The sequence below is a fragment of the Triticum urartu genome, chromosome 3A (genome assembly GCF_056163025.1).
Source record: "Triticum urartu cultivar PI428250 chromosome 3A, HENAU_Tu73, whole genome shotgun sequence".
In the NCBI taxonomy this organism is placed as follows: domain Eukaryota; kingdom Viridiplantae; phylum Streptophyta; class Magnoliopsida; order Poales; family Poaceae; genus Triticum; species Triticum urartu.
In genome coordinates, this window is record NC_141875.1 from 334538297 (window position 1) to 334554978 (window position 16682).

Sequence of the window (16682 nt, forward strand, 5' to 3'; positions counted from 1 at the left end):
CCCACAAGCCAGGGTGGTGCCCCCTACCCCCAGGGCGCACCCTCTGGGCTTGTGGCCGAAGGAAATATGCCCTAGAGGCAATAATAAAGTTATTATTTATTTCCTTATATCATGATAAATTTTTATTATTCATGCTAGAATTGTATTAACCGGAAACATAATACATGTGTGAATACATAGACAAACTTAGTGTCACTAGTATGCCTCTACTTGACTAGCTCGTTAATCAAAGATGGTTATGTTTCCTAACCATGAACAAAGAGTTGTTATTTGCTTAATTGGATCACATCATTAGGTGAATGATCTGATTGACATGACCCATTCCATTAGCTTAGCACCCGATCGTTTAGTATGTTGCTATTGCTTTCTTCATGACTTATACATGTTCCTATGACTATGAGATTATGCAACTCCCGTTTGCCGGAGGAACACTTTGTGTGCTACCAAACGTCACAACGTAACTGGGTGATTATAAAGGAGCTCTACAGGTGTCTCCAAAGGTAGATGTTGGGTTGGCGTATTTCGAGAATAGGATTTGTCACTCCGATTGTCGGAGAGGTATCTCTGGGCCCTCTCGGTAATGCACATCACATAAGCCTTGCAAGCATTGCAACTAATGAGTTAGTTGCGAGATGATGTATTACGGAACGAGTAAAGAGACTTGCCGGTAACGAGATTGAACTAGGTATTGGATACCGACGATCGAATCTCGGGCAAGTAACATACCGATAACAAAGGGAACAACGTATGTTGTTATGCGGTCTGACCGATAAAGATCTTCGTAGAATATGTAGGAGCCAATATGGTCATCCAGGTCCCGCTATTGGTTATTGACCGGAGATATGTCTCAGTCATGTCTACATTGTTCTCGAACCGTAGGGTCCGCACGCTTAACGTTACGATGACAGTTATTATGAGTTTATGCATTTTGATGTACCGAAGTTAGTTCGGAGTCCCGGATGTGATCACGGACATGACGACGAGTCTAAAAATGGTCAAGACATAAAGATTGATATATTGGATGACAATATTCGGACACCGGAAGCGTTCCGGAGAAGTATCGGATAAAACCGGAGCACCGGGGGGTTACCGGAACCCCCCGGGGGGTTAATGGGCCTCATGGGCCTAAAGTGGAGAAGAGGAAGGGGCTGCTAGGGCAGGCCGCACGCCCCCTCTCCCCCTAGTCCGAATTGGACAAGGAGGGAGGGGCGGCGCCCCCCCTTTCCTATTCTCCATCCACCTCTCCTAGTTGGACAAGGAACGGGAGGGGAGTCCTACTCCCGGTAGGAGTAGGACTCCTCCTGCGCGCCTCCATAGGGCCGGCCGCACCCCCCCCCTTTGGATCCTTTACATACGGGGGCAAGGGGCACCCCTAGACACACAAGTTGATCCACGTGATCGTTCCTTAGCCGTGTGCGGTGCCCCCCGCCACCATATTCCACCTCGATCATATCGTTGTAGTGCTTAGGCGAAGCCCTGCGTCGGTAGAACATCATCATCGTCACCACGCCGTTGTGCTGACGGAACTCATCCCCGAAGCTTTGCTGGATCGAAGCCCGGGGAGGATCATCGAGCTGTACGTGTGCTAAGAACTCGGAGGTGCCGGAGTAACAGTGCTTGGATCGGTCAGATCGGGAAGACGTACGACTACTTCCTCTGCGTTGCGTCAACGCTTCCGTTGCGGTCTACGAGGGTACGTAGACAACACTCTCCCCTCTCGTTGCTATGCATCACCATGATCTTGCGTGTGCGTAGGAATTTTTTTGAAATTACTACGTTCCCCAACAGTGGCATCCGAGCCTGGTTTTCTGGTTTGATGTTATATGCGCGAGTAGAACACAAGTGAGTTGTGGGCGATATAAGTCATACTGCCTACCAGCATGTCATACTTTGGTTTGGCGGTATTGTTGGATGAAGCGGCCCGGACCGACATTACGCGTACGCTTACGCGAGACCGGTTCTCCCGACGTGCTTTGCACAAAGGTGGCTTGCGGGTGACTGTTTATCCAACTTTAGTTGAACCAAGTGTGGCTACGCCCGGTCCTTGCGAAGGTTAAAACGGCATCAACTTGACAAACTATCGTTGTGGTTTTGATGCGTAGGTGAGATTGGTTCTTGCTTAAGCCCGTAGCAGCCACGTAAAACTTGCAACAACAAGGTAGAGGACGTCTAACTTGTTTTTGTAGGGCGTGTTGTGATGTGATATGGTCAAGACATGATGCTAAATTTTATTGTATGAGATGATCATGTTTTGTAACCGAGTTATCGGCAACTGGCAGGAGCCATATAGTTGTCGCTTTATTGTATGCAATGCAATCGCGATGTAATGCTTTACTTTATCACTAAGCGGTAGCGATAGTCGTGGAAGCATAAGATTGGCGAGACGACAATGATGCTACGATGGAGATCAAGGTGTCGCGCCGGTGACGATGGTGATCATAACGGTGCTTCGGAGATGGAGATCACAGGCACAAGATGATGATGGCCATATCATATCACTTATATTGATTGCATGTGATGTTTATCTTTTATGCATCTTATCTTGCTTTGATTGACGGTAGCATTATAAGATGATCTCTCACTAATTATCAAGAAGTGTTCTCCCTGAGTATGCACCGTTGCGAAAGTTCTTCGTGCTGAGACACCACGTGATGATCGGGTGTGATAGGCTCTACGTTCAAATACAACGGGTGCAAAACTGTTGCACACGCGGAATACTCAGGTTATACTTGACGAGCCAAGCATATACAGATATGGCCTCGGAACACGGAGACCGAAAGGTCGAGCGTGAATCATATAGTAGATATGATCAACATAGCGATGTTCACCAATGAAACTACTCCATCTCACGTGATGATCGGACATGGTTTAGTTGATTTGGATCACATGATCACTTAGAGGATTAGAGGGATGTCTATCTAAGTGGGAGTTCTTAAGTAATTTGATTAATTGAACTTAAATTTATCATGAACTTAGTACCTGATAGTATCTTGCTTGTTTATGTTTGATTGTAGATAGATGGCTCGTGTTGTTGTTCCGTTGAATTTTAATGCGTTCCTTGAGAAAGCAAAGTTGAAAGATGTTAGTAGCAATGATGCGGATTGGATCCGTGATCTGAGGTTTATCCTCATTGCTGCACAATTATGTCCTTGTTGCACCGCTAGGTGGCAGACCTATTGCAGGAGCAGATGCAGACGTTATGAACATTTGGCTAGCTCAATATGATGACTACTTGATAGTTTAGTGCACCATGCTTAATGGCTTAGAATCGGGACTTCAAAGACGTTTTGAACGTCATGGACCATATGAGATGTTCCAGGAGTTGAAGTTAATATTTCAAGCAAATACCCGAGTTGAGAGATATGAAGTCTCCAACAAGTTCTATAGCTAAAAGATGGAGGAGAATCGCTCAACTAGTGAGCATGTGCTCAGATTGTCTGGGTACTACAATCGCTTGAATCAAGTGGGAGTTAATCTTCCAGATAAGATAGTGATTGACAGAATTCTCTAGTCACCATCACCAAGTTAGTAGAACTTCGTGATGAACTATAATATGCAAGGGATAACGGAAACAACTCCCAAGCTCTTCGTGATGCTGAAATCAACGAAGGTAGAAATCAAGAAAAACATCAAGTGTTGATGGTTGACAAGACCACTAGTTTCAAGAAAAGGGCAAAGGGAAGAAGGGGAACTTCAAGAAGAACGGCAAGCAAGTTGCTGCTCAAGTGAAGAAGCCCAAGTCTGATCCTAAGCCTGAGACTGAGTGCTTCTGCTGCAAAGGGACTGGTCACTGGAAGTGGAACTGCCCCAAGTATTTGGCGGATAAGAAGGATGGTAAAGTGAACATAAGTATATTTGATATACATGTTATTGATGTGTACTTTACTAGTGTTTATAGAAACCCCTCAGTATTTGATGCTAGTTCAGTTGCTAAGAGTAGTAACTCGAAACGGGAGTTGCAGAATGAACAGAGACTAGTTAAGGGTGAAGTGACGATGTGTGTTGGAAGTGGTTCCAAGATTGATATGATCATCATCGCACACTCCCTATACTTTCGGGATTAGTGTTGAACCTAAATAAGTGTTATTTGGTGTTTGCGTTGAGCATGAATATGATTTGATCATGTTTATTGCAATACGGTTATTCATTTAAGTAAGAGAATAAATTGTTGTTCTGTTTACATTAGTAAAACCTTCTATGGTCATACACCCAATGAAAATGGTTCATTGGATCTCGATCGTAGTGACACACATATTCATAATATTGAAACCAAAAGATGCAAAGTTAATAATGATAGTGCAACTTATTTGTGGCACTGCCGTTTAGGTCATATTGGTGTAAAGCGCATGAAGAAAATCCATGCTGATGGGCTTTTGGAATCACTTGATTATGAATCAGTTGGTGCTTGCGAACCATGCCTCATAGGCAAGATGACTAAGACTCCGTTCTCCGGAACAATGGAGCGAGCAACAGATTTGTTGGAAATCATACATACTGATGTATGTGGTCCGATGAATATTGAGTCTCGCGACAGGTATCATAATTTTCTGATCTTCACAGATGATTTGAGCAGATATGAGTATATCTACTTGATGAAACATAAGTCTGAAACATTTGAAAAGTTCAAAGAATTTCAGAGTGAAGTGGAAAATCATCGTAACAAGAAAATAAAGTTTCTGCGATCTGATCGTGGAGAAGAGTATTTGAGTTACGAGTTTGGTCTTCAGTTAAAACAATGTGAAATAGTTTCACTACTCACGCCACCTGGAACACCACAGTGTAATGGTGTGTCCTAACGTCGTAATCGTACTTTATTTGATATGGTGTGATCTATGATGTCTCTTACAGAATTTGCCGCTATCGTTTTGGGGTTATGCATTAAAGACAGCTGCATTCACGTTTAAAAGGGCACCATCTAAGTCCGTTGAGACGACACAATCTGAACTGTGGTTTGGCAAGAAACCAAAGTTGTCGTTTCTTAAAGTTTGGGATTGTGATGCTTATATGAAAAGGTTTCATCCTAATAAGCTCAAAACCAAATCGGAGAAATATGTCTTCATAGGATACCCAAAGGAAACTGTTGGGTACACCTTCTATCACAGATCCGAAGGCAAGACATTCGTTGCTAAGAATGGATCCTTTCCAGAGAAGGAGTTTCTCTCGAAAGAAGTGAGTGGGAGGAAAGTAGAAAACTTGATAAGGTAATTGTACCTTCTCCCTTATTGGAAAGTAGTTCATCACAAAAATCTGTTCTTGTGACTACTACACCAATTAGTGAGGAAGCTAATGATGATGATCATGTAACTTCAGATCAAGTTACTACCGAATCTCGTAGGTAAACCAGAGTGAGATCCGCACCAGAGTGGTACGGTAATCCTATTCTGGAGGTCATGTTACTTGACCATGACGAACCTACGAACTATGAAGAAGCGATGGTGAGCCCAGATTCCGCAAAATGGCTTGAAGCCATGAAATCTGAGATGGGATCCATGTATGAGAACAAAGTATGGACTTTGGTTGACTTGCCCGATGATCGGCAAGCAATTGAGAATAAATGGATCTTCAAGAAGAAGACTGATGCTGACGGTAATATTACTGTCTACAAAGCTCGACTTGTCGCAAAAGGTTTTTGACAAGTTCAAGGGGTTGACTACGATGAGACCTTCTCACCCGTAGCGATGCTTAAGTCTGTCCGAATCATGTTAGCAATTGCCGCATTTTATGATTATGAAATTTGGCAGATGGATGTCAAAACTGCATTCCTGAATGGATTTCTGGAAGAAGAGTTGTATATGATGCAACCGGAAGGTTTTGTCGATCCAAAGGGAGCTAACAAAGTGTGCAAGCTCCAGCGATCCATTTATGGACTGGTGCAAGCCTCTCGGAGTTGGAATAAACGTTTTGATAGTGTGATCAAAGCATTTGGTTTTATACAGACTTTCGGAGAAGCCTGTATTTACAAGAAAGTGAGTGGGAGCTCTGTAGCATTTCTGATATTATATGTGGATGACATATTACTGATTGGAAATGATATAGAATTTCTGGATAGCATAAAGGGATACTTGAATAAGAGTTTTTCAATGAAAGACCTCGGTGAAGTTGCTTGCATATTAGGCATAAAGATCTATAGAGATAGATCAAGACGCCTAATTGGACTTTCACAAAACACATACCTTGACAAGATTTTGAAAAGTTCAAAATGGATCAAGCAAAGAAAGGGTTCTTGCCTGTGTTGCATGGTGTGAAGTTGAGTCAGACTCAATGCCCGACCACTGCAGAAGATAGAGAGAAAATGAAAGATGTTCCCTATGCTTCAGCCATAGGCTCTATCATGTATGCAATGCTGTGTACCAGACCTGATGTGTGCCTTGCTATAAGCTTAGCAGGGAGGTACCAAAGTAATCTAGGAGTGGATCACTGGACAGCGGTCAAGAACATCCTGAAATACCTGAAAAGGACTAAGGATATGTTTCTCGTATATGGAGGTGACAAAGAGCTCATCGTAAAAGGTTACGTTGATGCAAGCTTTGACACTGATCCGGATGATTCTAAATCGCAGACCGGATACGTGTTTACATTAAACGGTGGAGCTGTCAGTTGGTGCAGTTCTAAACAAAACGTCGTAGCGGGATCTACATGTGAAGCAGAGTACATAGCTGCTTCGGAAGCAGCAAATGAAGGAGTCTGGATGAGGGAGTTCATATCCGATCTAGGTGTCATACCTAGTGCATCGGGTCCAATGAAAATCTTTTGTGACAATACTGGTGCAATTGCCTTGGCAAAGGAATCCAGATTTCACAAGAGAACCAAGCACATCAAGAGACGCTTCAATTCCATCCGGGATCTAGTCCAGGTGGGAGACATAGAGATTTGCAAGATACATATGGATCTGAATGTTGCAGACCCATTGACTAAGCCTCTTCCACGAGCAAAACATGATCAGCACCAAGACTCCATGGGTGTTAGAATCATTACTATGTAATCTAGATTATTGACTCTAGTGCAAGTGGGAGACTGAAGGAAATATGCCCTAGAGGCAATAATAAAGTTATTATTTATTTCCTTATATCATGATAAATGTTTATTATTCATGCTAGAATTGTATTAACCGGAAACATAATACATGTGTGAATACATAGACAAACTTAGTGTCACTAGTATGCCTCTACTTGACTAGCTCGTTAATCAAAGATGGTTATGTTTCCTAACCATGAACAAAGAGTTGTTATTTGATTAACGGGATCACATCATTAGGTGAATGATCTGATTGACATGACCCATTCCATTAGCTTAGCACCCGATCGTTTAGTATGTTGCTATTGCTTTCTTCATGACTTATACATGTTCCTATGACTATGAGATTATGCAACTCCCGTTTGCCGGAGGAACACTTTGTGTGCTACCAAACGTCACAACGTAACTGGGTGATTATAAAGGAGCTCTACAGGTGTCTCCAAAGGTAGATGTTGGGTTGGCGTATTTCGAGAATAGGATTTGTCACTCCGATTGTCGGAGAGGTATCTCTGGGCCCTCTCGGTAATGCACATCACATAAGCCTTGCAAGCATTGCAACTAATGAGTTAGTTGCGAGATGATGTATTACGGAACGAGTAAAGAGACTTGCCGGTAACGAGATTGAACTAGGTATTGGATACCGACGATCGAATCTTGGGCAAGTAACATACCGATGACAAAGGGAACAACGTATGTTGTTATGCGGTCTGACCGATAAAGATCTTCGTAGAATATGTAGGAGCCAATATGGGCATCCAGGTCCCGCTATTGGTTATTGACCGGAGATATGTCTCAGTCATGTCTACATTGTTCTCGAACCGTAGGGTCCGCACGCTTAACGTTACGATGACAGTTATTATGAGTTTATGCATTTTGATGTACCGAAGTTAGTTCGGAGTCCCGGATGTGATCACGGACATGACGAGGAGTCTCGAAATGGTCGAGACATAAAGATTGATATATTGGATGACAATATTCGGACACCGGAAGCGTTCCGGAGAAGTATCGGATAAAACCGGAGCACCGGGGGGTTACCGGAACCCCCCGGGGGGTTAATGGGCCTCATGGGCCTAAAGTGGAGAAGAGGAAGGGGCTGCCAGGGCAGGCCGCACGCCCCCTCTCCCCCTAGTCCGAATTGGACAAGGAGGGAGGGGCGGCGCCCCCCCTTTCCTATTCTCCATCCACCTCTCCTAGTTGGACAAGGAACGGGAGGGGAGTCCTACTCCCGGTAGGAGTAGGACTCCTCCTGCGCGCCTCCATAGGGCCGGCCGCACCCCCCCCCCTTTGGATCCTTTATATACGGGGGCAAGGGGCACCCCTAGACACACAAGTTGATCCACGTGATCGTTCCTTAGCCGTGTGCGGTGCCCCCCGCCACCATATTCCACCTCGATCATATCGTTGTAGTGCTTAGGCGAAGCCCTGCGTCGGTAGAACATCATCATTGTCACCACGCCATTGTGCTGACGGAACTCATCCCCGAAGCTTTGCTGGATCGGAGCCCGGGGAGCGTCATCGAGATGTACGTGTGCTAAGAACTCGGAGGTGCCGGAGTAACGGTGCTTGGATCGGTCAGATCGGGAAGACGTACGACTACTTCCTCTACGTTGCGTCAACGCTTCCGTTGCGGTCTACGAGGGTACGTAGACAACACTCTCCCCTCTCGTTGCTATGCATCACCATGATCTTGCGTGTGCGTAGGAATTTTTTTGAAATTACTACGTTCCCCAACAGTGGCCCCCTCATGGATCTCCTGGTCTCTCCCCAGAGCTTCTGGGGTTTTTTATGTTTCAGAAAAAAGTGTCAAAAAGTTTCGTCGTGTTTGGACCTTCGTAGGTATCGATTTTGTGTAGAACCAAAAACAAGCGGAAAGCAACAGCTGGCGCTGGACACTGGATTAATATGTTAGTAAAAAAATATAAAATTATGGCCAAAGTATGTAAGAATGATAATATAATCGCATTTAATAGTAAAAGTTATAGATATGTTTGAAACATATCAGTCTCCTTCGCGCGGGGAGGCTCATCAAGCGGGCGGTGAGGTGTCTGTCTCTGGTGTTGCGGCGCATGAGGGGAGTGCGGGAAGAGGCAGAGCACGGCCGAGAAGGGAGGAGATGTGGTCTTCTCGGGGCGGCGGTGTTGGAGCTGGAGGTCGCGGTGTGGACGGGCCTTGGTGGCAGCGGATCTCGACCAGGATGGGGAGGTCGGGAGAGGCGGCCAGAAGCCGCTGCGGAGGCTAGGGCGCACGGTGCGACTACTGATGTCGCCGGAGTGGACATGGAAGGTGGCACTTTGGGGTGTGGGTGACTGCCCGGGGTGGCTTTGGAAGCTCGGTCCAGCGCTTTGCGGCCGGGTATGCCGTTAGGGGCGGTCACCCACGTGCGGTTGGCGCGGCACGCTGCCTCTCGCGTGCAAGGCCCTGGGTCGATGCCACAGCTTGGCTGGCTGTCAGGAGGTGGCCTGTCCAGCCCCCGCTTGTGGTGTCGGCGGATCTGAGCGATGTTGGCTGTGAGTGGTTTGGAGCCTGTCTTCTTCGACCGTGCAGGAGCTAGGTGTTAGTTTGAGTGCTCTCGGTCGTGTGAGGGCCGTTCTTCCACGACGGTTTGATCATGACGGTGAGGTACTGCGGCAACGATGGCGTGACCCCGATAGTTCGGCCAGGGGCGGAGCCAGGCTAGAGCTGGGCCCCAGGCCTGCTTCGTTGCTACAGTGATGTACAGTGACTAACAATACCATTTCTGCTACAATCAACAAAGGCTACTCCTGCCACGACCCGGGCCAAGGCCCCCCAGGCCTGGGGTATAGCTCCGCCACTGAGTTCGGCCAAACCTGATGGTAGGGGCGGGAGGTGTGCGATGGTGTGGATGAAAATCCTGCTTGGCTTTGGTCGGAGCTCGCGACGACGCGCCCGTGGGCGTCGTTTCCCTCCTTGGAAGCGACGCCAAGGTTGTCGGCATCTTCCCTTCTTGATTGAGTTGTGGTCTTCGGCCGAAAGCCTTGGTCCGTTGTAGGACCGGCGATGGCGGCGTCTTGGTGTCATTACTCTGTTGAGAGCATCACAAGCAGAGACTTGGCTTGGAGGTCCTATGATGTGGTTCTCCGGTGCTTGCCGCTAGTCCGAATTGATCTTCACGGGCGCTAAGTATGCGGGTGTCAATGCCCCAAGACGTTGGCTTTCTCAAGTCCGACCGAGTCCCGCTATTCGCTCGTCGTCTCCTCTTAGGCATTCAAGGGCTATCCGCTCGTCGTCTCATCTTAGGCATTCAAGGGTGGGTAGTGCATTGACAAAGAAAGTCCGGCTAAAGTTATTTGCTCTTGTGGTGATCGGCGTTTGTTGTGGCGCAGCTAGATGATTGGTTTAGAACAAGACCTTTTGCGTTGTGTTTGTAATTATCATGGTGGCTAATATGTTGATTAGCTCGGGTGTGAAGTCCTTGCTATACTTGTTGCTCGCATCAAGTTATAGTGTCTTGTAATTCAACTTCTACCTTCTATAAAAATATGGTGATATGTCAGTAAATTAATGCCCAAAGCCAGACAGAAGGGTTTTAAACAACTAGATGATACCCCGCATGTTGTTGCGAGAATATTCTACATCATATTTGAATGTGTTTCATAGTATGAAACAGGAATGTTTGAAGTAATAATATAAAAAACTAAAACTAAAAATACATATAATTTATTATGCTTGATTACTACTCATATGTAAATATAGCATAATAAAATGAAAATCCTCATATGTTTACACGTTGAGACGGGTTTTTTTTATGCATGTCATGATGAAGTGACATGCTCGTATATTGAGAGATATATGATAGTGGGAGTGAGCTTTTTTTCATGCATGTTGTGCGATGATATGACATCATGTGCAACATCAGGTGAATTATGTTAATGAAGTTGAGCTCGTCAATCTCATTACGCAAGAGCTTAAGATGGGGCTTTAGCTTTCCCTCAAAAAAAAGATGGGGCTTTAGCTGGAGAGTCAATGCGATCTGTGAGGGGTGTTATCTTCTCATCCGTCGTGATTATAACATACGTCTCTTTTTTCTTCTATATATATAAAGCTATTGTAAGCAGTTGTTTTTTTCTTAAAAAAAAGAAAAAAATAACGAGTCACACACTAAGCATAGCAATTACATTAAATGATTTATCAATTTTCATTAAATCTTATAGAAAGAGGTATAATTTCTTCTTTTGCAGGGATTTCAGGAAAAAAGTCAAGTACTCTTCAAAAAAACAAAAAAAAACAAAACAGCCTGCTAGGTCAGGTATATATTCTTCAATAACATCAGAAGAAGAAATATAGATGATTCATATACATATGCATGTCTGCACTGTGTTCAGCCCCTAAGAAACGTACTAACAAATTGCATATCATTTCAAGTAGTTACGGCTGCATACGCCTTAACACTGTTAAGATACATCAAGGCGGTGAGTATAGTCATCGAATGCACTTATTCCACAAAATTTACTACTAGTCCAAACTAACTTGTTCCGCCTCCAATTTGAAACAGATAATCAACGGAGCAGTATTGGAAAACCTTTACACCATGACCAAAGTTCCTGTTTCGCCGCGACCCTATAAAATGGAGTATCAGCAAACTGTCACGTAACAAAATATAAAAGAAACAATGCTTCCGAGTAATTTTAAAGAAAAATGCATAGTGCCACTAGCACATACTCCTATCCATTAAATATTCAGGAACAAGCCGTCCAAAACTATACTAGGGTTTGTCGCTGATTTTTCTGTTATGAACAGCTCATGACAGTTTTTGATCAAATACACCCAACTATTCTCAAATAACATGCGGTTTACTTTAGATTTTTTTTCCTTTACAAATCAAGCTGAGTAAGAAGTAACCAGACCACCTCACTAACACAACATGCAATGCCTGTGCAGACTTACTAATCCAATTAGCAAGAGGCCACCTCCCATTAACACAACATGCAATGCACGTGCAAACTTACTAATCCAAATGAGCAAGTGAGAGTAAATGTACAGCAACAAATTAATGAGCAATACTGGTAAAAATAATAATTAGTAGACAGTATGAGGTAATGGGACACATCGTCCATGTCAGAAGGTAACCATTGATGTGTGACCCCATGGCTATAACCAGCCGGCTCACCAACAGACAATGAAACATGGTGAATCCAACTGAGTTTAGTGCATTTGGTTTTCTACTTCCCACAGACAAGGAAGTGGGAACCTAAGGGAGCAAAAACTAAAAATTGCATTTCTCATGTATTATTGTTGATGATATATCACCCATGGATTTCTATCCAAATTATGTTCACTGCAACTTATATTCATGATCAAAGTATCAAACATTACTTGATATTTTTGTCAACATATAGAAAAACAAAATATACAAATTGCTGTGGACTAGAAATAACATAGTATATGAAAACCTGTGATAGCTACAAAAAGGTAAGTGCATCGAGCTGTTTTTAGGGTGTGGTGCTTGGAAAGAATGCTCGTCTGCACATTAATTTCATGTAGTTCATGAACTGAGCTATGTTCACCATTTTTATATCAGCATTGCTTGTTTATTATGCAAACAAATAGGGCATAAGGTATTTAACTTAGCCAAGCTACCTTACATCATCCTTGGGATCAACTCATCAATAATCTAAATCTAGGAGTGTAACAAGGATTGCATAGCTGAAGGTCCTACTAGTAGCAGATATCCCATCAGCCAGCTTACTGAAAAAGGCTACAAAACCGCTTTGAAACATAGGATCTTCTATTTGTTAAATCACGATTCAAGGAGTTATTAACCTCTCGCCTAGGCATTTGGTCCCCCGCCTAGGCGTAACCCCATTCATTATTCTGCAATCACTAGCCATGTCAATTTTGTAACAGAGAAATATAATTCAATCACTTCTTAAAACTCAATAGCGAAAGAATCAAGGCATGTATACACCAACACTTAATGCATTGCTACAACATGCCTGTTGAATTCATTAATGACACTACACACGCCTAGTGTTGGGGTTACGTCCATAGGCAACTGTCCAATGCACACACTCAAATGTACCATCCCGCGCATAAAGGTAATCAAAAAATCAAAAAATACAGCCAGAACAAGAGGCTTAACAAATATCAAGAACGTATGGGAATGCCACTGGTTACATGGCTAGACTGAAAATCTAGAACTGACAGCTTCGTATGGGCACGCCACTGGTTACAAAACCAAGCATAGGAAGATCAATTAATCTAGCCAGGACGGTTATGACAAACAAATCTAAGAATCTGCAGAACTTCAGTAACTCTTCAAAACTAGGAAAAGTGGCAGGCATTCATTAGTACTAGTGCAGCTTACATGGCTTAGCCTGGCTATAAGTTTCATACTGAAATCCATATAATAATATCAGAACAACTAATCTAAACCATATAAACCGGATGTGTATATGATTGTTCGATGATCTATCGATCCGCCATACAAGCTGCTAGCTGTCAGAACAAATTACAGTTACTCAGTTGTGTAGCTACGTAATTATGTACTGCCAAGTACTCAGTAGATACTTAATGTGTTGGACGGAGATGTCCATTAACTAGCATTAAATAACATCTTCCACTATATCTCTTTCACAATCAAGACTGAATTTTACATTCAGGTGAAAAGCATAGAACTCGCTTGCCATGTGTGTGCACCCACAACAAGGACTGAATAGAAGTAGGAAAGAAGGCCTTAAAGTGTTGGTTATTACATCAGAGCAGTAAAAATATCAAGATACAAGGCACATAAGGTTGCAAAGCACCAAAGGAGTATTAAAGATGTAGTAGTATATTGCTAGTTTGGTACAGCAAAATAATGTGCATGGAGAGTCAATCCACACCTTGCGACATCAGAGGAATTACTGTGCTGTTGCCTCAAACTTCTGAAGCATATCACAGTGTGGTGTCTGGTAGGCTAACCCCCATTGGCGACGCTGCAGCTCAACCCTACAATTCTGTGTTATTATCGAGTAGTAATCCCTCTCAACATGCCGCTCCAGTGTTGTACGCTCAGTGCTCTGGTGTGGATACTGATCCTCAAAATTAGGCAGCTTGACATAGTATGTTACTCCACGTTGAGTTTGAAATTTGTGCTCATAAGGGTAGGAGCGGGATAGGGAGTAGACTGGCTCAGAGGATGGCAGGAAGTTGAGCAACAGAAGCAGCAGGACAGGCAACAGCTGAACAAGCATACGGACAGTGGAGCCACCAGAACCCTGCTGCGCACCATGAGCATGATGCATCCCGCCAGTCCTGAAATGAAACGTCCCAAACTGCCCAAACTGCCTGGTGGTGGCAGGAGCCATCCCACCAAAGAAGAAGTTCCTGAATATCTCATCCGGGTCAATGTCATCTTCGTAGAACCCATTGTACGAACGGGCAGTGGATGCCGCCCTCCTGTTGTATGCCGGCGGGTCATCAGAACCAACAAGATCGAAGCGCTTGCGGCTCTCTGCATCGCTGAGGCACTGGAAGGCCTTGGAGACAGCCTTAAAGGCATCCTCGGCACCAGGGGCCTTGTTCTTGTCAGGGTGCACCTTGAGAGAGAGCTTGCGGTAGGCTTTGCGCACGTCCTCGACAGTGCAGTCCTTTTCGAGGCCCAGGATCTTGTAGTAATCCCTAGCGTGCTTCTTGATCTGGTGGACCACCTCCAGCTGCTCCTCCGTGTACGTCCTCACCCCAGCAGTATCACCGCCACCCTCCTCCCCATCCTTCTTCTTGCCCTTCTGCTTCCTTTCCCTCAAGCCGTCAGCACCGGCTGCTGATGATGCAGCTCGCGATGGCGGAGGCGGTGGGGGATGTGGGGCAGATGACGATGATGACGAGGCCGGTGAGGAGGACGGGTCATCCTTGTTGAGGAGGGGGTTGAGGAGGTGATCGATGGGGAGCAAGGGGTCCAGCCGCTTGGCCTTAGACAGAAACTTGAGGGCGCGGGCGGTATCGCCGGCGTCGAGGGCGTTCTTGCCGATGCGCATGGCCTTGACAGCGTCGTCCTTGTTGCCGTCCATGGCGGACGCGGCAGATCTGTGGCCTGCGACAGCAAGCGACCCCTCCTCAAGCTTCTCTAGACGCCAGCAGAGTCCGATCAGATCGGATCGGATCGGCTCCAGTCCAGTAAACTTCAATCCAATCAAATCCAATCTGAGTAGGTAGTTTGGGACAGAAAGCATAAGAACAATTCCGCACAAACCCTAGACTAGACGAATTTGGACGAACAAATATTCTTACCTCGCCGGAGTTGACTGGAGGCCAGATCGGCAACCGGCGCGGAGTAGGAGAGGTGGGGGAGATGGGAGAGGATTGGGCAACGCCGACGCGACGACCCCAACCTCTTTTGTTGGAAATTTTGTTTCCTTTCGACGCGTGAAGGAAAAGAGTGCAGACTCTATTGGCCCAGTCCAAAGCCTGTCTCTCTCTCCCCCTGTGGTGGTTTAGCGCGGCGACTATCGCGAGAGCTATATCTGGCTCAAAGCGAGACGGAAGAAAGTCTCGCCTGAAGATTCCCTCCCACCTGTAGAAACTGGCCCGGCCCATATACTGTTTTTCCCGTCCACTGGGTCGGTTTGCCCCAGTTTTTTATTAGTACTATTAAGCGTGCACGTGTAACACACGTATAATTATAGGAAAGAATTTCGTCTTTTGTCACAATTGGCAGACAACTATATAAAATAAAAAAAAGTCTCGCAATCAAATGTATATGTCACACATCAACGGCAATCAATTGGTTGAACTTCTCCATAGAGAAGATAGAGGCATAGGCTATTTAGTCTAGTGCATAGTAAAAAAAAGAGTCAAATATCCTAGAATGTCTATATTCTATAATGCAAACTTCATAGTAATTATGAAACATGTAAGAATTGTCCAAATGAACATGGCCAAGATGCAAACTTGGAACAAAATTGTAAAGTTTCTCAGAAGTATAACTCATAAAGGCCATATACTGTGGCATGGGATAAACACTGGCTTTTAAAGCAGTGAACAAAAGAAGTAAAATCATAATATGATTCTTCATAGTTATTACGTGGACCACAATTTTTCCCAAAAATATAAAGAAAAATGGATAATATATAATTTGATTTAAGAACAAGCTCATGTCATACATGCATGAGAATAACGGCAGATTCACAAATAAACTTCAACCTTAATAAGCAGAACAATGTCACGTGAAGGCTTTCAATACTACATGAATCATCAGTTATAATTGTGCCGGGCCGCGAAACAACTCACCAATCTAACTGATCACAATGTCATTTAATTTTACACATAGAAGCATTGAACATGACCTTGCCTGTCATCTGATTCTATGACTCTTGGGGCTGAGCATCCCCATGCCTTCTGCTTAACCGTGTCCTTGTCTGCGCCATGCAGTGTACGCAGCTCAGCTCAAGGAACACAACCCTTAATTGCCTCTATCAATGGAATAGTACGCAACATGTATATTCACGGGAAAAAAGTACTCTCTTCTTTTTTTATCACCATCTAGATGTTCTAACCAAAATTGAACAAAACATAGGAGCAAGCTAGCACTCTTTATACAGTAGTTAAGCACACGAAATGCACATCTTGACTACTATAAATATAAAAAAAATGAATTGTAAGTGTTAGGAGTGTAAAAAATACATATGCTTTTAGACTAAAAATAACCTTTCTAGAGTTATGCCAGCCTA

At 44.4% G+C, this 16682-nt stretch overlaps 1 protein-coding gene across 2 annotated transcripts; it reads right to left on the minus strand.

Moving 5' to 3' along the window:
• Positions 1-11273: 11273 nt before the first annotated feature.
• On the minus strand, positions 11274-15425 carry LOC125543965 (DnaJ heat shock amino-terminal domain protein (DUF1977)). Of its 2 annotated transcripts, none has more exons than XM_048707480.2 (3): positions 15244-15425; positions 13857-15156; positions 11274-11592 (listed from the first exon to the last, which is right to left on the minus strand). In XM_048707480.2, exon 2 carries the CDS (start codon positions 15021-15023, stop codon positions 13875-13877), a length of 1149 nt encoding a protein of 382 aa, XP_048563437.1. In that variant the 5' UTR covers positions 15024-15156; positions 15244-15425; the 3' UTR covers positions 11274-11592; positions 13857-13874. The 2 variants fall into 2 exon arrangements, with proteins under 2 accessions (XP_048563437.1, XP_048563436.1); XM_048707479.2 differs by having other exon boundaries at positions 13857-15134; positions 15244-15375.
• Positions 15426-16682: the final 1257 nt, after the last annotated feature.